We start from the raw sequence: 24,016 nt of genomic DNA, 5'->3' as shown, positions 1-24,016 counted from the left end.
TGCAGTTGGTGTTGTCTAAATGGACTTTAGCAAGGCCTTTGATCAGGTACCGCATGGTAGATTGTTGCACAAGGTTAAATCTCTCAGGATCCTTGGTGAGGTAGCTAAATGGATACAAAATTGGCTTGATAACAGAAGCCAGAAGGCGGTTGTACAGGGTTGTTTTTCAAACTGGAGACCTGTGACCAACGGTGTCCCTCAGAGACCGGTGCTGGGTCCACTGTTATTTGTCATTTATATCAATGATTTGAATGACAATATCTGAGGCATGGTTAACAAGTTTGCACATGACACCAAGATTGCTGGCATAATGGACAGTGAAGACAGTTACCTTGGATTGCAACGGGATCTTGATCAGTTGGGCTGACAAATGGCAGATGGAGTTTAATTTAGATAACTGCGAGGTGATGCATTTTGGAAGACTGGTAGATTCAGGCGCCCCCATACGCACTCAGCCTGAAAAAAAATTTGCAGGTCTGAATCGCGCAGTGGGTGCAACTTAGCATGCCCAAAACGATCGAAGCTCTGAACTGCGCATGCACAGTTGGAATCAAATTTGAAGAAGTGCGCCTGCGTCAGATCGCTCCCGGGCCGCAGAAAGTGGAGAAAGTGACCCGGGAGCCAAAAGTGGGAGTGAAGGTCCCTACAGGCATCATTGTCCTCCTTATCCACTCACCACACCCGCTACCCAAACCGATTGTGACCCCTTGCCCCCCCACCACACCCTGCTACCTAGACTGATTGTGACCCCCTGCTCCCCCCACCAGACATCCATCTGCCCCCCCCTTGCCTACTGGAGAGCGATTTGGCCTCCCTCCTACCCCCACTGCCCATCAGAGATATATCTTACCCGCCGCCTTCCTTCCCCCACTCCAGAGAATGGTCTGGCCTCACTCACACCCCCTTTCAGAGAACGAACAGCCCTCCCTCCCCTCGCCCCCATCAGAGAATGATCTGACCCGCCTCCTCCTTACCCCTTACTCAACAAGACAACGATTGGCCCTCCTACCTCCCCGCCCTCTACCTCCCTCCCCACCAGAGAATGACCTGATGCGCCTCCCTCCTCCCCCTCACCAACAGCCAACGATCGGGCCTCCTTCTCACCCCTCCCCACGAGAATGATCTGACCCGCCTCCCTCCCCACCCCCAAACACTGATCTGAGTCAGAGAGCCGTTGGAAGCTCTGAACTCGCCTTTTCAACAGATGGAGCACCCGATTCAGGCTTTTATTCCGTAAGTTTATTTTGCCTGATTCTGGATTGGCGAACGCGGTGGTAAAGGGGGAAATACTTATAAAGCTGGGGGAGCAGTTCATTAATTCAACTGAAATACATGCAAATTGATATCAATCGCTGTTGTGCCCATTTCGGGCAGGAATCGGATAGCTGCCACTCCCAGGTTTCGGTAAAATGGCTATCTGTGTGGATGTGGGCGCAGATCGCATTAATAAGAACATAAGAAATAGGAGCAGGAGTAGGCCATCTAGCCCTTCGAGCCTGCCCCGCCATTCAATAAGATCATGGCTGATCTGACGTGGCTCAGTTCCACTTTCCCGCCTTCTCCCCATAACCCCCAATCCCCTCGCTTATCAAAAACCCATCAACCCGCGTCTTAAATATATTTAGCGAGTCAGCCTCCACCACTTCAACGGGCAGAGAATTCCAGAGATTCACCACCCTTTGAGTGAAGGAACTGTTCTAAACTCCCCCCACCTTATCTTGAGGCTGTGCCCTCTAGTCCTACTGTCCTTTCTGAGCGGGAAGAGCCTCTCCACCTCTATCCTATCCATCCCATTCATCGTCTTATATGTCTCAATGAGATCTCCCCTCATTCTTCTGAACTCTAATGAGTACAAGCCTAGTTTATTCAGCCTCTCCTCATAGCTCAACCCCCTCAACTCTGGTATCAGCCTAGTGAACCTCCTCTGCACTCCCACCAAGGCCAAAATATCCTTGCAAAAGTGCGGCGACCAAAACTGCACACAGTACTCCAGCTGCGGCCTCACCAGTGCCCTGTACAGTTGCAGCAAGACCTCCGTACTTTTATATTCAATCCCCCTCGCTATGAAGGCCAGCATCCCATTTGTGTTCCTGACCACCTGCTGCACCTGCAGGCTGGGTTTTTGCGACTCATGCACAAGGACCCCGAGGTCCCTCTGCACCGTAGCATGCTGCAGTTTTTCGCATTAATGGCCTCACACCTGACTTTACTATGACGCAATAGTAAAATAGGGCCCTCTGACTCAGATTGGTGGTGGGGGACAGTTGGAGGAAGTGGGTCAGATCATTCTCTGGTGGGGAAGCGGGGAGGGATGGAGGTCCAATCGTTGTCTGGTGGTGGGGGGAACAGGATTGTCGATCGCTGTCTGGGAAGGGAGGAGGAGGCGGGTCAGATGATCCTCTTGGGGGGGGTGGGGGTGGGGGCGGGGGGGAGGGACTGGGGGAGCGGCCCCAGATCATTCTCTGATGGGGTGGGGGGGAGGGAGGCCAGATCGCTCTCTGGTAAGGAGTTGGGGGGGAGGGGTCGTGATCGGTCTGGGTAGCGGGGAGGGGGTTGGTGGATAAGGGGGACAGTGATGACTGGACCATTGCTCCTGCTTTTCGCTCCCAGGCCACTTTCTCCATTTTCTGCGGCCCAGGAACGATCTGACACTGGCGCGTTTTTTCAAATTTTTTTCCAACTGTGCATGTGCAGTTCAGAGCTCCAATCGTTTTGGGCGTGCTAAGACCCGCCCACAGTGCAATTCAAACCCACATTTTTTTTTTCAGGCTGAGTGCGTATGGGGTGCCTGAAAGCAGATTTCCAATTCGGATGTGAATTATGCCCAGATTCAGCACTCAGAATGAAAATGGTTAAATCAGGTCCTTTACTGTCACTTCTTCACTTGTCATTGGGTTAAATCCCTTTGTGAGAGTGCCTGTATGACATAGAATTCAGTGGTTCAAGTGCAGTTAGAGTTGGGCGTTATCTTGCTCGCATAAACAAATAAAAATATCTTTGAGTTAATGTGGCTTTCCGGAATTTTCTTCTGTTGTAATTTGAAATAAATACTTACAATAAACACGTCCTGCAAATGTTTATAACTTTTGTAGGCATCGGAATGTGTATTTTATTAATTTTATCTGTCAGGAGCTATGAAGATGCAAACATTGTTCATTAGGATAATTGAAAGGCAGAATCAAACCTTTTCGGCATGAAGTTGATAGTTGACGGAGCCACCAGCTTGCGATTTTCTTGGCCGATCGCATCCTCAGTGGCGGATGGTGCAACCTGGAACTGGACACAAATGGGAATGAATTTGACTCTCTCCTGAGCGCTGTGGGTTTACAATGAGTTCTTGCATTGCTACATGCAAATTTCAGAAGTCATTTGGGAGGAATAGCCTTACACTCTGCAGCATGAAAACTGATGTCATTGCCTTCCCAGGACAAAATAAACTGGGAGGAAGATTTCTCTATCGGTAAGGGATGGAATAGACACGTTCTCACCAAACTAGGCTTCCAGCTAGTTTCCACTTGGAACACTTAACTGCCCAGTACAACGAAGCGAAAGCAATAGTGCTCCTCTACTCTTGCCAGTAATTTCAATATCTTAATACCTCAGAACAGCACTTTCAGATTGTTAGCATTTTTACATCAGATTGTATATTCCTGTGGTTTTTCAAATGGTCAAATTGATGCTGTGGACTGTCACTCTGTGCTGGCGTAAACACAGTAAAAAGTCTGACAACACCAGGTTTTAGTCCAACCTATTTATTTGATAATATACTCACAAGCTTTCGAGGGACACCCTCTTCGTCAGGTGAATGGAGAGTTCTCCATTCTCTCCATTCACCTGACGAAGAGGGTGTCCCTCGAAAGCTTGTGAGTATATTATCAAATAAATAGGTTGGACTAAAACCTGGTGTTGTCAGACTTTTGACTGTCACTCACCAGGAATTATGTTAAGACCGTGCAAATGAATTATGGGTAGAATGCAGCACAAGAAGCTTCTTAGCCCAATTGTTTAAACTGGATTCAAACTCAAAGCTCAGAGGTAAAGTGATACTGGGGGCCATTTGCAAACTGAGAGTACACTGGGTGGGCTGTGGGCCGGTCCATCTGCTCCACCCAGTCAGTTTTTGAGGACAGGTCTCATTCACACTGAATGGGTGAACTGCTAGCACCGTGTGTTCATCAGAGCTCGATGGTTGGAAGGGTAGGTAATCTGATGGGGCAGCTAATCAGAAATCAGTCAGGTGCAGCACCTCAGAAAGGGCGGGTGAAAGTTCTGGGAGTGAAATGAAGCCGCAGTTTACAACAGCAAGGAAACTGTTTCCAATCTCCGCCCCTGCCCCCTTCAACAGCAAGGAAGTGACATATTAGAAGCGAAGGTTCAAAACATGTAAGTGACCGTAGCCAAAATAAAAACCAAACTGACTTCCAGCCTTCCCTAATTGAAGCTAAGGTTCATGCTCTAGACTTACAATACCCAGAGTTTGTGGCTGGGTTGAGGGTGGTAGCAAAGCAGAGACTAGGATGAAAATGGAACCAGTGTCCTGACCCATGACTCTTGCCGGCTAAGGTGAGGTGCTGTGAAAATTGGAATGGAAAGAATTCCAGCGACAAGTTAGCAACTCAGTATTATGTGATTTTGGTTCTGTTACAACCAGTATATGTCTAAAACCAGGGCAGTAAAGAGATAAGAATCAGCCCCAATTTTTTTACACAACTCCTGTCACCCAGTTGCAGAAAGAGCCTTTCTGTGGTTTGGGAACGAATTGGAGGAATACACAGAAAGGTCAAATGGTTTTAACATTGAAGTCTTTGAAATAACCAAGATGTTTTATCCTATCTTGCACTGTGCTGGCATCACTCCCACGCTTGAAAGTCCACATACGCAAACCTGACCGACATCCTAACACAGAGCTAACTCCATCTTGCCTTTTTTTAAAAGCTTATGTGTGGGTCATAAGTCAGGCTTACATAAACACTGTAATGAAGTTACTGTGAAATTCCACTAGTCACCACATTCCGGCACCTGTTCAGGTCAATGCACCTAACCAGCATGTCTTTCAGACTATGGGAGGAAACTGGAACACCCTGGGAAACCCACACAAACATGGGGAGAATGTGCAAACTCCACATGGACAGTGACCCAAGCCGTCAAGGTAATATTGAGGAAGCAGGGGGGCTGCAGAAGGATTTGGGCAGGTTAGGAGAGTTGGCAAAGAAGTGGCAGATTGAATACAATGTGGAAAAGTGTGTGATGTTATGCATTTTGGAAGGAGGAATGGAGTCATAGACTATTTTCTAAATGGGGAAATGCTTTGGAAATCAGAAGCGCAAAGGGACTTGGGAGTCCTCATTCAAGATTCTCTTGAGGTTAACATGTAGGTTCAGTCGGCAGTTAGGAAGGCAAACGCAATATTTGCATTTATGTTGAGAGGGCTAGAATACAAGAGCAGGAATGTACTTCTGAGGCTGTAAAAGGCTCTGGTCAGATCCCATTGGAGTATTGTGAGCAGTTTTGGATCCCGTATCTCAGGAAGGGTGTGCTGGTCTTGGAGGAGTCCAGCATGATCCCTGGAATGAAGAGCTTGTTGTGTGAGAAATGGTTGAGGATTCTGGGTCTGTACTCATTGGAGTTTAGAAGGAAGGTGGGGGGGGGGGGGGGGGCGGATCTTATTGAAACTTACAGGATACCAACAGGCCTGGATAGAGTGGATTTGGAGAGGATTCTTCCACTAGTAGGAAAGACTGGAAGCAGAAAACTAGAACTAGAAAATCCCATCCCCGTATCTGTCCAGGAGAGGAGGCTGGGCTGGTTTGTTGTCACTGACTCAAGTGATTCCTGCCCACCTACTGCACATTACCCACTCGGCACAAACCATCTATCAGCCTGCTTGTCCCTCGTTACCCTCTCACCTACATTTCCAACTTATCCACCTAGGCAGGTCACCCACCCATGTCACCCACCATTTCCGTGGCAGCAGGGAATCAGCACATCAGAAGCTCAAACTCCCTGGGATATTCCCACTGATCCACCAGGACATCTCCTAATGTATGTCCCACCTCTGAAGAGCCATAGACAGGAAGATTTGGGCCATGGATATTCCAAATTACTTGCTGTGAACATACTTTTGGAATGAATTAAGAGAAACTTAAATATTTCCATTTTTCAATGCAAATTGAAAATGAGAAAATTATGTCAAAAAAATTTCACAAATGTAGGAAATGACACTGAGGAACTGAAAGCTGTGATATGCAACATATTTCAGGATTTCTGGCCATACTTACACAGGAACGAGGCAGTAATGATGTAACCATGTATGATGCATTGGCATCAATTTTGTAGACGAGAATCAGATAGCCAGTAAAGCAACCGCCAAGAAAGTCTTCAGAGTTTATCTTCTGTGAAAGCACTTCAGCAAAGCACACATTTAATTACTCTGCTTCTAGTTTTCCTACTAGTGGAAGAATCCTCTCCAAGTCCACTCTATCCAGGCCAAGCAGTATACTGTAAGTTTCAATAAGATCCCCCCTCTTCCTTCTAAACTCCAATGAGTACAGACCCAGAATCCTCTCCATTTCTCATACAACAAGCTCTTCATTCCAGGGATCATCCTTGTGAACCTCCGCTGGACTCCACCAAGACCAGCACATCCTTCCTGAGATACAGGGCCCAAAACTGCTCACAATCCTCCAAATGGGGTCTGACCAGAGCCCATTTGGGGCACAGCCTCAGAAGTACATAAAAGAACAAAGAACAAAGAACAACCCAGCACGGGAAACAGGCCCTTCGGCCCAACAAGCCCGCGCCGCCGCATCACCCTACACCTATTCTACCCTGCGTGTCTACGAATAGAACCCCTGACTTAGCCAGATTCAGGGGAGAATAGTGTCAATTTGGTAAAACCAATCAGCCTAAGAGCACATCTTTGGGGTGTAGGAGGAAACCGGAGCGCCCGGAGGAAACCCACGCATCCACAGGGAGAATGCACAAACTCCCACAGACACAGGCCCAAATCCATGTATCTGCACAGCTAGCAGTGCTAGTCACCGAGCTGTTGCAGCGCCCTTCTACCGGTCCAGGATCAAGCACACACACCGACACGAAGTACTAGGCCACTCCTGGAACCTCCAAGAGTAGCCCACGCACGACCCACCGTGTGCACGCCCCTCGTTTGACAACATCTCTGCTCTTGTATTCTAGCCCTCTCAACATAAATGCTGTGTATGTCATGGCTGCAGATGTGGCCTGTCATTGGCCAGCAGCAGGATCTTCTGATCCCATCGCTGCCAATGAGGTCATCGCTGTCCACACTGATTTTTGCCATGATGTGTGTTGTTCTCTGGGAAATGTAATGCCCTGGTCCAAAAGTTGTTGCTGCAATTAGAATTGACATGAAAAAACTCAGTCACACAGAATTAGAAGCTCTACACAAATGTTCACAGTATCACCGACAGGCACAATCATTAGAATGCTACAGCAATTCACCATTTTTAACATGTATTAGGTTCAATGCACCCTTGTGTCCATAACGTTTACCAGAATTCAATCTAATACTGTAACATGATAGCTTTCATGAAGATTCAAAGTGGAGGGCAGGAGAAATGGCAAGAAACAGAACTACAGAGCACCTTATGCATGAAAATTAAATGTTCATTCTTTTATTGAAATTTATGCGGTGTCAGAAATGGACATGGTCAGAAATGAAGGTGAGAATATTTTCAGTTTAATTTCCTTGAGTTTGAGAATTTTGTCCCAGTAAAATTGAATCTTTGCTCAATGAACTAAGTTTATTGTGGTTAATAACTGGACCAGCTAGCAATAGTATCTCCAACAACTGTTCCTAACACTAAGCACATTATTTTTAGAGCAGCAGTTAACAGTGGCAGAGATCTACCTACGCAATGGTAAAAGGCTACTTACAGGAGGATTTTTAGAAACATGCTTGTGCACCGCTTCTATAGTTTGGCTTGGATCTGCAATGGAAAATTTAAAGAAATATAGTAAGATCTCATTCTTTATACCTTATATTTAGCAGCATTTTACACATAATCATTTTCCAGAGAAAGACAATTGAGAGTGTGGTGGCATAGTGGTTATGTTACTGGATTTGGCTGAATGAATTAGAGTGCACAAGTTCAAATGCAACAATGACAGCTTGGAATTTAAATTCATGTTGAATAAAAGGACAGTATCAAAAATGGTGATCAAAAAATAAGCAAAATGGAGCTTAAAGCCGATCTTATTCCCTAGTGCCCTTTAGGAAAGAAAATTAGCTCACCTTGCTTGATATATATGTAATTCCCACTAAGTTGATCTTTCTCTACACCCGAGCTATGATTGTAACACCACATTCTGCACTTTCCTTTTCTTCTCTATGAACGCTATGCTTTGTCTTTATAGTGCACAAGAAACAATACTTTTCACTATAATAATACATGTGACAATAATAAATCAAATCAAAATAATTCCAGACCCACTGCAATGTAATTGATTCTTAAGTTTCTTTGTTTTTTATCGAACTGTTACATAAACGTTGGGTGGGAATTTGCACACCCGTTCTGTGTGTTTTGTGGCAGCTATTTTTGTCAATAGGGTTTCCAGTTGTTTGTGTCCTCTGCTACAAGGTAACCAGTGGTACGGGTGGATTATCATTATTCAGTTGTCAAAGGCTGCTCTGCAAAGAATCAAGTTGTCTTCACCATAGTATCTACACCAGTGCTACTGCCCCAAGAAATGAGGGTAGGCTTGGGTAAGATGTAATGTCAAGCATCGGTGAAGCGTCGATGGGTGGAATGGCCTCATTCTGCACTGCAGTGATTCTATCTTTGCATAGTCAACTCCTCAAGGAAGCATTTATTCTTATTTAACATGTCTGGATCAGTTACGTAGCTGCAGTAACCGGCCGAAGCAAGAATCCTATAGAGGAACAAGTGCTCATTTTCACATGCATATTATCAGAATGAACGCAACTTTAGTATTGCATGCCAATTTACAGGTGTTAAATTATAAATTTAATGGACTGGGGCACAATTCATGTCTTGGAATACATATCTTCCAGAAGCTGCATTGATGATGGGGTGAGAGCTAGTGTCTACAGTTGGCACATGCGTTACAAAATCTGAATGAAATGGGGCAGCGGCGGGGGTGGGGGGTCTTGTGTCCGGGGGCTTGGGTGTGGTGGGTGGGAAGTAAAAAGAAATTCACCGGTCTTGCACATCCCTCTGCTGCTGCCAGTGAGAACGGAGAATTAGCCTAATCTCTGTTCATAGCAGCGGACCGCAGGCAAGGTTGGAGAATTCTGGCTGTAGCCTCCCTGATAACTAAAGGTGAGATAAATAAAAGTTTGTGTAACATGTAGCTTATAAACACTCTGACTTTTCAAAAAGTTACATAATAAATTTCACCTTCTTGATGACGTGTTGGAGCAACTGCCTTATCCACAGATTGGTCACCACCACCACTGGTCTTCTTCTATTTAAGAGAAATATTATGAAGTGAAATGCCTTTTGTCAGATCCAGGCTGCCTCAGCTATTATGGCCCATCTTGAGAACAACACTGCAAAAGTTCCCAGGTATAATCTTCACATTTGACCAATATTTCATGACGGCCGACATTTAGTCCCATACGAGCAGGATGACTGCTCACGTCATCAAGTATATTTCTCTACCAGGATCTCCTTTTATCATCAATGCATGAATGCTAACTTAAATAAATTTAAGTGAAAAGCTGCAATTCCTTAAACATCTGGCAGCAGAATTATTGATAAAACAATAGGTTAATACTTTAAAATATTTTTAATTAGAAGTGTTACTTGGCTCCCTTTTAAAAAGGATTTGTTCATCCATGTATTCAACAATCTTTAGCCAAAACTGCCAATGATTCATCTTAGCCTCCTCCGGGGGTCCCCCAGCAGCACAGACACCAATCTTCAGCAATTCAATTCATTCCAAGGGACATCAAGAAACAACTGAAGATACTGGAATACTGCAAAACTATGGAACCCTGACAATGTTCCAGCAATCGTACTGAAGACTTGTGCTCCCGAACTAGCTGCTACTCTAGCCAATCTATTCCAATACAGCACTAGCATCTACCTGACCATGATGCCCTGTCCAAGAAAAGCACGATGAATCAAAATGGCCAATTACTACCCCATCAGTTTGCTCTTTATCACCAGCAAAGTGATGGAAGGTGTCATTGATAATACTAAATGTGGCTCTTATCAATGGCTTGCGCGTTGATGCTCATTTTGAGTTATGCCACTGGCACTCTGTTTCTATTTCTCAGCATCTTTCCTTGAAATTCAATGGCCATTATCATTGCTGAGTTCCCCACAAGTCAACATACTGGGTCTTAGCTTGACCTGAAACTCAACTGTACCAGCCATATAAATACAATGGCTACAAGAGTAGTTCAGAGACTGGGAATCCTGAATTCCTCCAGATTCCTCAGAGCACAAGTGAGGCATGTGACAAAATACTTTGCATTTGCCTGGATGAGTGCTGCTCAATAACTCGCAAAAAACTCAATACCATCCAAGACAAAACAGTCCACTTTTGTTTATTTATTTGCTCGTGTTACATGTCGGCTTACATTAACACTGCAATGAAGTTACTGCGAAAATCCCCAAGTCGCCACACTCCAGCACGTTCGGGAGGGAGGGAGAATTTAGCACGGTCAATGCATCCAACCAGCACGTCTTTCAGACTGTGGGAGGAAACCAGAGAACTCAGAAGAAACCCACGCAGACACGGAGAGAAGGTGCAAACGCCACACAGTGACCGAAGCTGGGAATCGAACCTGGGTCCCTCTAGCTGTGAGGCAGCAGTGCTAACCAATGTGCCACTGTGCTGCCTACTTGATCAGCACACCATCCACCAACTTCAACATTCACTCCCTTTATCATTTACACAGTGGTAGCAGTCATTAATTTACTCAAGATGCACTGCAGCCATTCATATATATACTGCATTGCAGTATATGTATTAGTGTTTACAAGATGCATTATAGTTGCCCCACTCCAGCACCTGTTTGGGTACACTGAGGGAGAATTTAGCATGGCCATTGCATCTAACCAGCAAATCTTTCGGACTGAGAGAGGAAACCGGAGCACCCAGAAGAAACGCATGCAGGCACAGGGAGAACATGCAAACTCCAGTCTACCAGAAACAAAGTTTCTGATAGACAAGGGAATTAAGGATTATGGGGAGAAAGCAGGAAAGTGGAACTGATCCACTACAGATCAGCCATGATCTTACTGAATGGCGGGGCAGGCACGAGGGGCTAGATAGCCTATTCCTGCTCCTATTTCTTGTGTTCCTATGTTCCACACAGACAGCGATCCAAGCTGGGAATCGAACCCGGGTCCCTAGTGCTGTGAGGCAGCAGTGTTAATCACTGTGCCACCGTGCTGAGATCCAAATTTCTCTTAAATATTTTCATGCTATGCACCACAACATCCATGAAGAAGAACTGCATCTTATTCTGCGACCAAACAGAGCTTGGGAGTGGTTGCAACTGCTCAAATTTGACATTTTCACTTTCCACATTGCATTGATTCATTGAATTTTGTTTTTGAAAAGTTCAATTTTGGGATCTGGACATTCTGGCAAAATCATGTCAATTTGCCTTTGAGAAAGTGGCGGTGATCTTTGTTCCTGAATTACTGCAATGCATCTGGTGGTGTTATTCCCACAAATCTATCATTAGGTAGGGAGTTCCATGATTCTGACTCAGCGTTAATGAAGGAATGGCGATAACTCTCCCAGTCAGGATGTAGATTGACATGAATAGGCATCTTGTGTTGGTGTGCTCATGCCCCTGTTGTGTTTGTCATTATTGATGGTGCAGGTCAGGAAATGAGCCACTCACCAAAGCACAGAAATACCTGGCTTTTGACCTGAACTAGCAACCATGGCATTAATACAGATGGTGTAGTGAAACTAAAAACAGATTTGTTTCATTTACAACCTGACAATGTACTGTCAAATAACAAAGTATCTCGCTTTCATGAAAAAGAACACAGTCAATGGCAGATTCAGCTGCCACTGCATACCTGCATGTTGTATCGGACTTTGTTTTCTACCCCCCAAGCTGAGAAGTGACTAGCACCCAACCAATGTTTTACTGGGGTTGATGTTATTCCATATCTGCGTCGTTTCTTGGGAGGGGCTACAGACGATCCTTCTGGAGATTGAGCCCTTTTCCTGTAAAGTAATTCCGGGAACAGACAAAATTAATATAATTGTTGTGGCATATCACAAGATCCATGAAACTTCAAAAAAAAAATCAGTTTTCTGAAGTCTGCCAATTGTATACATTTAGAATTAAACAAAATGAAATGCAAAGGAGTTTGTGTGGTAAACCCCAATACAAGAACAATAAACATATTATCATTAGATCAGGTACATTAATCTACGCAGCAATAAATATTGATAAATATTAAACAGAATTTAAAAATCGGGTGGATTCTCAGACCACGCTCACCTGAAATACCAGAAAATCCCGCCTGCGGTCAGTGGACCTTTGCATGGTCCACCCCTCCCACCCATGACGATTCCCATGGCAGGCAGGATGGGAGAACTCCCCCTCCAGTGGGTGCCAGGCATTAACACAGGTGAACAGTGAAAAGATGTGTTAAATCATAGAGATGGGGAATTAAAATTTGAACAGAGACAGAGAGATTCATTCAATCGACTAGTAATTTGTTGTTGTCTTTGGGCACCTACTTCCACCTCTTGGGGTCTTTCTGTTCTGCGAGCTTCTTCCTGCATGGCACTCATGGTGCTGTGACATTACAATAGTGTTCAATCAGGGTCATCCCTGCATGGCCTGGCAGTGGCATCACTGAATCCCTCACGACTAACATCCTGGGATATATTATTGAACAGTAACTGAACTCGACCAGTCATATAAATACTGTGGCTACAAGAGCAAGTCAAACGTGGAGCTGGGTTGTGAGTACATCATCTCCTGACTCCTGAAACCTCTTCACAATTTACAAGGCACAGGTCAGGATGCAATAGAATATTCTCTCCACTTGCCAGGATGAATGCAGCTCCAATCATACTCAAGATGTTCAACACCAAACAGGACAAAGTAGCCCTCTTGATGTAGTTCTTAAACATTAGCCCCTCCATGACTGGCATACAGTGGCCTTGACAGAGGTCTTGGTGAGTTACAGCAATGCGTCTTTGACTTTATGTCTCACAAAATTGACTGAGTGATTTGAAGGAGTAAGCAAGAGGGGAGACGAGGACAGTGCAGTTGATGTTGTCTAAATGGACTTCAGCAAGGCCTTTGACAAGGTAGCGCAAGGTAGATTGCTGCACAAGGTTAAATCTCACGGGATCCATGGTGAGGTAGCTAAATGGATACAAAATTGGCTTGATAACAGAAACCAGAAGGTGGTGTAGAGGGTTGTTTTTCAAACTGGAGGCCTGTGACCAACGGTGTCCCTCAGGGACCGGTGATGGGTCCACTGGTATTTGTCATTTATATGAACGATTTGAATGAGAATATCGGAGGCATGGTTAATAAGATTGCAAATGACACCAAGATTCCTGGCATAATGGACAGTGAAGAAGGTTATCTTGGATTGTACTTAATCAGTTGGGCTGACGAATGACAGATGGAATTTAATTTAGACAAATGCGAGGTGATGCATTTTGATAGACTGGTAGATTCAGGCGCCCCCATACGCACTCAACCTGAAAAAAAAATTGCGGGTCTGTATTGTGCTGTGGGCAGGACTTAGCATGCCCAAAACGATCGAGCTCTGAACTGCGCATGCACAGTTGGAATCAAATTTGAAAAAGTGCGCCCGTGTCAGATCGCTCCCGGGCTGTAGAAGTTGGAGAAAGTGGCCTGGGAGCGAAAAGCAGATGAAGATACCCACAGGCATCATTGTCCTCCTTATCCACCCATCACATCCCGCTCCCCAAATTGATCGCAACCCCCTGCTCCCCCTGCCCCCCACCAGAGATTTCATTCCCCCCCTCCCCCGCCATGGCCTACTGGAGAGCGATTTGGCCTCCGTCCCACCCCCACTGCCCATCAGAGATATACCTTACGTGCCTCCTTCTTCTGCCCACTCAAGAGAATGGTCTGTCCTCACTCACCTCCACCCACCCTCCCACAGAAAGGTCTGGCCGCACTACCTGCCCCACCCCACGGAGAATGGTCTGACCTCACTCACCACCCTCACCAGAGAATAACCTGATGTGCCTCCCTCCTCCCCACCGCCACCAGCCAACGTTCAGGCCTCCCTCCCCCCTCCCCACCAGAGATTGATCTAACCCGCCTCCCTCCCCACCCCCAAATACTGATCTGAGTCAGAGAGCCGTTGGAAGCTTTGAACTCGCCTTTTCACCAACTGGAGCACCTGATTCAGGCATTTATTCAGCAGGTTCATTTTGGTGCGATTCTGGATCGGCGAACGCAGCGGTAAACAGGGGAAATGCTGATAAAGTTGGGGGAGCAGTTCATTAATTCAATTGAAATACATGCACATTGATTTCAATCACCGTTGTGCCCATTTCAGGCACGAATCGGATAGCCGCCACTCCCGGGTTTTGCTAAAGTGTCGATCTACGCGGATGTGGGCACGGATCGCGTTAATGACCTCACAGCCTACTTTACCGTGATGCAATGGTAAAATAGGGCCCTCTGACTCAGTTCAGTGGTTGGGGGTAGGAGGAGGAAGAGGGTCAGATCATTCTCTGGTAGGGGAGGGGGGAAGGAGGCAAGATCATTCTCTGATGGGGTGGGGGATGGGGGAGGGAGGCCAGTTCGCTCTCTGGTAGGAAGGGGGGCAGGGGGTCGTGATCGGTCTGGGTAGCGGGGACGGGGTAGGTGGATAAGGGAGACAGTGATGACCGGACCATCGCTCCTGCTTTTCGCTCCCAAGCCGCTTTCTCCACTTTCTGCGGACCAGGAGCGATCTGACATGGGCACGTTTTTAAAAGTTTTTTCCAATTGTGCATGTGCAGTTCAGAGCTCCGATCGTTTCGGGTGCACAAATCCCCACCCACAACACAATTCAGACTCGCAATTTTTCTTCAGGCTGAGTGTGTATAGGGGCACCTGAAAGCAGGTTTCTAAGTCAGATCTGAATTATGCCCAGATTCAGCATTTAGGATGAAAATGGTTAAACAGGTCCTACACTGTCATTTCTTCACTTGTCATTGGGTTACATCCCCTGAGCTCATGTGGGAGTGCCTGTGTGACATTGAGTTCAGTGGTTCAAATACAGTTAGAGTTGGGTGTTATCTTGCTCAGGACATTGGCATCCCATAAACAAATAAAAATATCTTTGAGTTAATATGGCTTTCAGGAAATTTTTCTGTTGTAAATTGAAGTAAATATTTACAATAAACTAGTAATGCAAATGTTTTATAACTTTTGTAGGCAACTGAATATGTATTTTGTTAACTTTATCTGTCACAGCTATGAAGATAATTGAAAGGCAGAATCAAACCTTTTCCGCACGTTCCCAACGGATATCTGGGCCATCATCTTGCAGATTATCTGGCCAGTTGAATCGCTGTTCTGGAATTGGACACAAATGGAATGAATTTGACTCTCAACTGAGCGCAACGGGTTTACAATGAGTTCTTGCATTGCTGCATGCGAAATTCAGAAGACTTTTGGGAGGAATAGTCTTACACTCTGCAGCATGAAAACTGATGTCATTGCCTCCCCAGGACAAAATAAATTGGGAGGAGGATTTCTTTATTGGTAAGGGATAGAACAGACACATTCTCACCAAACTGGGCTTCTGGCTAGTTTCCACTTGGAACACTTAACTGCCTAGTACAACAAAGCAAAAGCAATAGTGCTCCTCTACTCTTGCCACAATTTTAACATTTTAATAACTCAGAATAGCACCCTCAGATTGTCAGCATTTTTACATCAGATCGTATATCCCTCACTCTCACTCACCAGGAATTATGTTAAGACCGTGCAAATGAATTATGGGTAGAATGCAGTATAAGAAGCTTCTTAGCCCATTTGTTTAAACTGGATTCAAACTCAAAGGTCAGAGGTAAAGTGATAGTGGGGGCCATTTGCAAACTGACAGTACATTGGGTGGGCTGTGGGCCGGTTCACATGCTCCACAGTCACATTCTGAGGACAGGTCTCATTCACACTGAATGGGTGAGCTGCTAGCACCAACCACAGTGTGTTCGTCAGCAGCTCGATGGTTGGGAGGGTGGCTAATCTGATGGAGCCGCTGATCAGAAATCAGTCGGGTGCAGCACCTCAGAAGGGATGGGTGAAAGTTCCGGGGAGTGAAATGAAGCAGCAGCTTACAACAGCAAGGAAGCTGTTTCCAATCTCCGCACCCACACCCTTGAACAGCAGGGAAGTGACATATTAGAAGTGAAGGTTTAAAACATGTAAGCGGCCACAGCCAAAATAAAAACCAAGCTGACTGCCAGCTTTTCCTAATTGAAGCAGGTGGTAGCAATGCAGAGAGACGAGGATGAAAAATGGAGCCAATGTCCCGAACCAATTTGCTGACATAGATGAGACCTCCAGCCCTTTCTGGCAGAAACTCTGGCCGGCTAAGGTGAGGTGCAATGAAAATTGGAATGGAAAGAACTCCAGCGACAAGTTGGCAACTCAGCATTACGTGATTTTGGTTCTGTTACCACCCAGTATATGTCTAAAACCAGGGCAGTAAAGAGATAAGAATCAGCCCCAGTTTTTTTACACAACTCCTGTAAGTTTCAATAAGATCCCCCTTCTTCTTTCTAAACTCCAATGAGTACAGACCCAGAATCCTCGCCATTCCTCATACAAGTTCATCATTCCAGGGATCATTCTTGTGAACCTCCTCTGGACCCCTGCAGACCAGCATATCCTTCCTGAAATACAGTGCCCAAACCTGCTCAGAATACTCCAAATGGGGTCTGACAAGAGCCTTACACAGCCTCAGAAATACATCTCTGCTCTTGTATTCTAGCCCTCTCATCATAAATGCTGTGTGTTTCGTGACTGCAGATGTGGCCTGCTATTGACTGGCAGCAGGATCTTCTGATCCTATCACTGTCAATGGGGTTTCATGTTCTAGGCAGCCCCACCACCAGGAAACCCAGAGTGGGAATTTGGCACCAGCAGGAACGGAAAATTCCGCGAGTGACAACATTTGAAAAATTCCGGCCAGGCTCTTGGCATCTCCTGAGCTTGAAGGAAACTACATGTGATGAAAATGAATTCTCCCCAAAATTTCATCTTATAAAACAAACATAGAAAATAGAAGCAGGAGGAGGCCATTCAGCCCTTCCAGCCTGCTCCACCATTCATTACGACCATGGCTGAATATCCAACTCAGCAACCTGTTCCTGCTTTCCCCCCAGTATCCTTTGATCCCCTTTTCCCCAAGAGCTATATCTAACTACTTCTTGAAAACGCAGAGTGCTTTGGCCTGAACTGTCTTCTGTGATAATGAATTCAACAGTGTGCTAATTGTCCCTTTAAGGATCCAACTGCAGTGTAAGAGTCACATGACCTGGGAAACCTATCAGGGGGAATGGTGGGGATCACTTGTTTACTGTTCCAGAACTTTTTCGGGAGCTGACTGCAGCTCTGAGGCTGCATGTTTCAGCATATAATTTACCGATAAGAAGTGTTGTTTTTCTCTTCATGTGTGAATCAGAATTATTGCACACATTATTGCTGATCATTCTCTGGGTGAAGAAATTTCTCCTAATCTCAGCTCGAAATGGTCTATCCCATATCCTTAGTCTGTGACCCCTGGTTCTGGATTCTCCCATCATTGGGACATCTTTCCGGCATCTACCCTGTATAGGTCTGTAATAATTTTGTAGGTTTTTGTGAGATCCCTACTCATTCTTTGAAACTCTAGTGAATATAATCCTAACCGACTCAATTTCTCCTCTTAATGGCAGTTCTGCCATCCTGGCAATCGCTCTGGTAAACATTTGCTGTGCTGCCCCCATAACAACAGCATCATTCCTCAGATAAGGAGGCCAAAACGGCACACAATATTCTGGGTGTGGCCTCACCAAGGTCCTGTATAATTGCATCAAGACATTCCTCCTGTGCTCAATCCTTCTCACTATGAAGGACAACATACCATTTGCCTTTGTCACCACCTGCACGGTTACTTTTGATGACTGGTGTACAAACACACCCAGATCTCATTGCACATTCGCCTCTCCCAAAGTATAGCCATTCAGAAAGTAATCTGCTTTCCTGTTATTGCTATCAAAGTGGATAGCCTCCTCTTTCACCTTCCCATCCAGCTTTGTGTGTCATTTGCAGAATTAGAGATATTGCATTTAATTCACTCATCTAGATCATACAAGTACATTGTGATTAGCTGGGTTCCTGGCACTGATCCCTGTGATACCTCCACTAGTCGCTGCCTGCCATTTGGAAAAATATCCATTTATTTATAATCTTTATTCCTTGTCTGCCAACCAGTTTTCTACCCATTTCAATACACTGCCTCTAATCCTATGTGCTTTAATTTTACACGCTAATCTCTTACGTGGGAACTTGTTGGAAGCCTTCTGAAAGTCCAAATGCACCACATTCACTGGCTCCCCCTCATCAACTCTACGCATTCTTTTCGAGTTCCAGTCGATTTGTCAACAATGGTTTTCCTTTTGTAAATTCATGTTGACACTTTCTGATTCTGCCACTGTTTTCCAAACAGTTTGCTTTATATCTTTTATAATGGACCCTAGAATTCTTCCCAATGTCAACGTCAGGCTGACTGGTCTATAATTCTCTGCTTTCTTTCTGCCTTCCTTTTTAAACAGCTAGGTTACATTAGCTACACTTCAGTCTGTAGGAGCCATCGGTGCAGAGGGACCTCGGGGTCCTTGTGCATGAGTCGCAAAAACCCAGCCTGCAGGTGCAGCAGGTGGTCAGGAAGGCGAATGGGATGCTGGCCTTCATAGCGAGGGGGATTGAATATAAAAGTGGGGAGGTCTTGCTGCAACTGTACAGGGCACTGGTGAGGCCGCAGCTGGAGTACTGTGGGCCGTTTTGGTCGCCGCACTTACGCAAGGATATTTTGGCCTTGGAGGGAGTGCAGAGGAGGTTTACTAGGCTGATACCGGAGTTGAGGGGGTTGAGCTATGAGGAGAGGCTGAATAAACTCGGCTTGTACGGTTAGAGTTTAGAAGAATAAGGGGAGATCTCATTGAGACATATAAGATGATGAATGGGATGGATAGGATAGAGGTGGAGAGACTCTTCCCGCTCAGAAAGGACAGTAGGACTAGGGGGCACAGCCTCAAGATAAAGGGGGGGGGGGGGGGGGGGTTTAGAACAGAGTTGAGGAGGAACTTCTTCACTCAAAGGGTGGTGAATCTCTGGAATTCTCTGCCTGTTGAAGTGGTGGAGGCTGCCTCGCTAAATATTTTTAAGACGCGGGTTGATGGGTTTTTGATAAGCGAGGGGATTAAGGGTTATGGGGAGAGGGCGGGAATGTGGAACTGAGCCACGACAGATCAGCCATGATCTTATTGAATGGCGGGGCAGGCTCGAAGGGCTAGATGGCCTACTCCTGCTCCTATTTTTTATGTTCTTATTCCAGAGTCTACAGAATCTTGGAAGATGACCAACAAATCATCCACTATTTCTTGGAGCACTTTGTTAAGTATTCTGAGTTGTAGATTATTGCCATGGCTGTCACGAAACTGATGAGTGAAACTAAGAAGAAACAGTCATAATTGCCTTTAACCGCAGGTTATTTTAGGGCTATTAGAAGACAGCTGTTGGGCGGCAGTGCTGCAAGTTGATGAAAGTGGACCACGAGTTGCTAAACAGTGGCACACAGAATGTCTCCTTGGCTGAAGCAGCCATTTATCAATTACTGGTGGAAAGAGGTGCCTGGAACTAATCACAATACTGCTACTAAACAAAAGGCAACAGGCAAACACAGGCGCTAGAGATGTATTTCTGTGCTCTTCCAAGTCCCTGTGCAACAGACTAATTTTTGCCATCATGTGTGTTGTTCTCTGGGAAATGCAATGCTTTGGGATCACCCTGGGTCAAATGTTGTTGCTGCAATTAGAATTGACATGAAAGGTTTATAAACTCAGTCACACAGAATTAGAAGCCCTACACAAATGTTCAAAGTGTCATCGACAGACACAATCATTAGAATGCTACAGCAATTCACCATTTTTAACATGTGTTAGATTCAATGCACCCTCAGCAAAGTGATGGAAAGTATCATTGATAACACTAAATGCGGCTCATATCAATGGCTTGCACACTGATGCTCATTTTGAGTTATGCCACTGGCACTCTGTTTCTATTTCTCAGCATCTTTCCTTGAAATTCAATGGCCATTATCACTACTGAGTTCCCCATTATCAACATCCTGGGTCTTTACTTGACCTGAAACTGAACTGTACCAGCCATATAAATACAATGGCTACAAGAGCAGTTCAGAGACTGGGAATCCTGAATTCCTCCAGATTCCTCAGAGCACAAGTGAGGTATGTGACAAAATACTTTGCATTTGCCTGGATGAGTGCTGCTCAATACCTCGCAAAGAACTCAATACCATCCAAGACAAAACAGTCCACTTTTGTTTATTTATTTGTTAGTGTTACATGTTGGCTTACACTAACACTGCAATGAAGTTACTGCGAAAATCCCCAAGTCGCCACACTCCAGCACGTTCGGGAGGGAGGGAGAATTTAGCATGGTCAATGCACCCAACCAGCACGTCTTTTAGGCTGTGGGAGGAAACCAGTGAACATGGACGGAACCCATGCAGACACGGAGAGAACGTGCAAACGCCACACAGACAGTGACCCAAGCTGGGAATCGAACCTGGGTCCCTCTAGCTTTGAGGCAGCAGTGCTAACCAATGTGTCACTGTGCCCACTACTTGATCAGCACACCATCCACCAACTTCAACATTCATTCCCTTTATCATTTACACAGTGGTAGCAGTCTTTATACAAGATGCACTGCAGCCATTCATATATATACTGCATTGCAGTATATATATTAGTATTTACAAGATGCATTATAGTCGCCACACTCCAGCGCCTGTTCGGGTACACTGAGGGAGAATTTAGCATGGCCAAAGCACCTAACCAGCAAATCTTTCAGACTGTGAGAGGAAACCGGGCCACCCAGAGGAAACGCACGCAGACACAGGAGAACATGCAAACTCCACACAGACAGTGACCCAAGCTGGGAATCGAACCCAGGCCCCTAGTGCTGTGAGGCAGCAGCATTAATCACTGTGCCACCATGCCGAGACCCAAGTTTCTCTTAAATATTTTCATGCTATGCACCACAATATCCATGAAGAAGAACTGCATCTTATTCTGTGACCCATGAATAATTCTAAACACAACTTGGGAGTGGTCGCAACTGCTCAAATTTGACATTTTCACTTTCCACATTGCATTGATACATTGAATTTTGTTTTTGAAAAGTTCAATTTTGGGATCTGGACATTCTGGCAAAATCATCTCGATTTGTCTTTGAGAAAGTGGCGGTGATCTTTGTTCCTGAATTACTGCAATGCATCTGGTGGTGTTATTCCCACAAATCTATCATTAGGTAGGGAGTTCCATGATTCTGACTCAGCGTTAATGAAGGAATGGCGATAACTCTCCCAGTCAGGATGTAGATTGACATGAATAGGCGTCTTGTGTTGGTGTGCCCATGCCCCTGTTGTGTTTGTCATTATTGATGGTGCAGGTCAGGAAATGAGCCACTCACCAAAGCACAGAAATACCTGGCTTTTGGCCTGAACTAGCAACCATAGCATTAATACAGATGGTGTAGTGAAATTGCTCCAGTTCCTGCACATTGCAATAGGACTAAAAACAGTTCTGTTTCATTTACAAATGTACTGTCAGATAACAAAGTATCTCGCTCTCATAAAAAGGAACACAGTCAATGGCTGATACAGCTGCCTCTGCATACGTGCATGTTGTATAGGACTTCATCGTTTTTCATCCTCCAAGCTGAGAAGTGAGCAGCACTCACCTGATGTTTTACTGGCGTCGTTGCTATTCTACAACTGCATCTTCTCTTGGCAGGGATTCCAGATGATACTTCTGCAGATGTGGCCCTTTTCCTATAAAGTAATTCCAGTGACAGAAAAAATTAACATAATTGTTGAGGCCACCTCTCCTTATATCCCATGAGATTTAACCTTTTGCAGCAACCTGCCATGAGGGACCTTGTCAAACGCCTTACTAAGATCCATATAGATGACGTCCATGGCCTTTCCCTTGTCAGCCATTTTTGTCACCTCCTCCTTCCTACCCTACTCTACAGAATGGTCTGTCCTCACTCACCTCCACTCCCCCCTCACAGAACGATCTCACCTCACTTCTCCCACCCCCTACCACAGAGAATGGTATGGCCTCATTCACCACCCCCGCCCACTAGAGAATGACCTGATGTGCCTCCCTCCTCCCACCCACCACCAGCCAACGATCGGGCCTCCCTCCACCCCTTCCAACCAGAGAATGATCTGACCTGCATCCCTCCCCACCCCCAAACACTGATCTGAGTCACAGAGCTGTTGGAAGCTCTGAACTCGCCGTTTCACTAGCTGCAGCACCCGTTTCAGACTTCTGTTCAGTAGGATCATTTTGCCTGATTCTGGATCGGCTAACACGGCGGTAAACAGGGGAAATGCTGATAAAGTTGGGGGAGCAGTTTGTTAATTCGATTGAAATGCATGCAAATTGATTTCAATTGCTGTTGTGCCCGTTTCGGGTGCGACTCAGATAGCCGCCACTCCCAGGTTTCGGTAAAGTGGCAATCTACGCGGATGAGGGCATGGATTGCGTTAATGGCCTCACACCCGACTTTACCGTGACGCAACGGTGAAATAGGGCCCTCTGACTCAGATCGGTGGTTGTGGGGAGGAGGAGCCGGGTCAAATCATTATCTGGTGGGGAAGGGGAGAAGGAGACACGATCATTATCTGATGGAGTGAGGGAGGGAGGCCAAATCGGTCTCCGGTAGGGAGGGGGGTAAGGGGGTCGTGATCGGTCTGGGTAGCGGGGACGGGGTAGGTGGATAAGGGAGACAGTGATGATTGGGCCATCGCTCCCGCTTTTCGCTCCCAAGCCGCTTTCTCTACTTTCTGCGGACCAGGGGCGATCTGACATGGGCGCGTTTTTAAAACTTCCAACTGTGCATGTGCCGTTCAGAGCTCCGATTGTTTTGGGTGCACTAATCCCCGCCCACAGCGCGATTCAGGCCCGCAATTTTTTTTCAGGCTGAGTGCGTATAGGGGCGCCTGAAAAGAGATTTCTAAGTCAGATCTGAATTATGCCCAGGTTCAGCATTTAGGATGAAAATGGTTAAACAGGTCCTACACTGTCATTTCTTCACTTGTCATTGGGTTACATCCCCTGAGCTCATGTGGGAGTGCCTGTGTGACATTGAGTTCAGTGGTTCAAATACAGTTAGAGTTGGGTGTTATCTTGCTCAGGATATTGGCATCCCATAAACAAATAAAAATATCTTTGAGTTAATATGGCTTTCTGGAAATTTTCCTGTTGTAAATTGAAATAAATATTTACAATAAACTAGTAATGCAAATGTTTATAACTTTTGTAGGCAACTGAATGTGTATTTTATTAACTTTATCTGTCACAGCTATGAAGATGCAAACATTGTCCATTAGGATAATTGAAAGGCAGAATCAAACCTTTTTCGCGTGTTTTCGATGGATGCTTGAGAGAACATATTGCAGATTTTCTGGACGGTCGAATCTCTGTTCTGGAATTGGACACAAATGGAATGAATTTGACTCTCTCCTGAGTGCTATGGGTTTACAATGAATTTTTGCATTGCTACATGCGAATTTCAGAAGGCATTTGGGAGAAATAGCCTTACACTCTGCAGCATGAAAACTGAGGTCATTGCCTTCCCAGGACAAAATAAACTGGGAGGAAGATTTCTCTATTGGTAAGGAATGGGACAGACACATTCTCACCAAACTAGGCTTCCAGCTAGTTTCCACTTGGAACACTTAACTGCCTA

The 24,016-nt window shown here is 45.5% G+C and overlaps 1 protein-coding gene across 1 annotated transcript in view; it reads right to left on the bottom strand.

The window, feature by feature from the left end:
* The window catches only part of LOC145345361 (uncharacterized), a 60,055-nt gene that overhangs the window by 6,951 nt on the left and 29,088 nt on the right, over positions 1-24,016 (bottom strand). Inside the window, exons 8-14 of the mRNA XM_080193178.1 lie at positions 23,682-23,752; positions 21,998-22,088; positions 15,474-15,544; positions 12,051-12,201; positions 9,399-9,465; positions 7,915-7,967; positions 3,185-3,276 (exon numbers count right to left, since the gene is read on the bottom strand). Of these exons, the coding sequence (XP_080049304.1) occupies positions 3,185-3,276; positions 7,915-7,967; positions 9,399-9,465; positions 12,051-12,201; positions 15,474-15,544; positions 21,998-22,088; positions 23,682-23,752 (596 nt within the window). The remainder of the gene's footprint in view (positions 1-3,184; positions 3,277-7,914; positions 7,968-9,398; positions 9,466-12,050; positions 12,202-15,473; positions 15,545-21,997; positions 22,089-23,681; positions 23,753-24,016) is intronic.

The sequence above is a fragment of the Carcharhinus amblyrhynchos genome, chromosome 7, assembly GCF_965287045.1.
Source record: "Carcharhinus amblyrhynchos chromosome 7, sCarAmb.v2.hapA, whole genome shotgun sequence".
Taxonomy (NCBI): Eukaryota; Metazoa; Chordata; class Chondrichthyes; order Carcharhiniformes; family Carcharhinidae; genus Carcharhinus; species Carcharhinus amblyrhynchos.
This window is presented reverse-complemented; position numbering and strand designations above follow the sequence as displayed.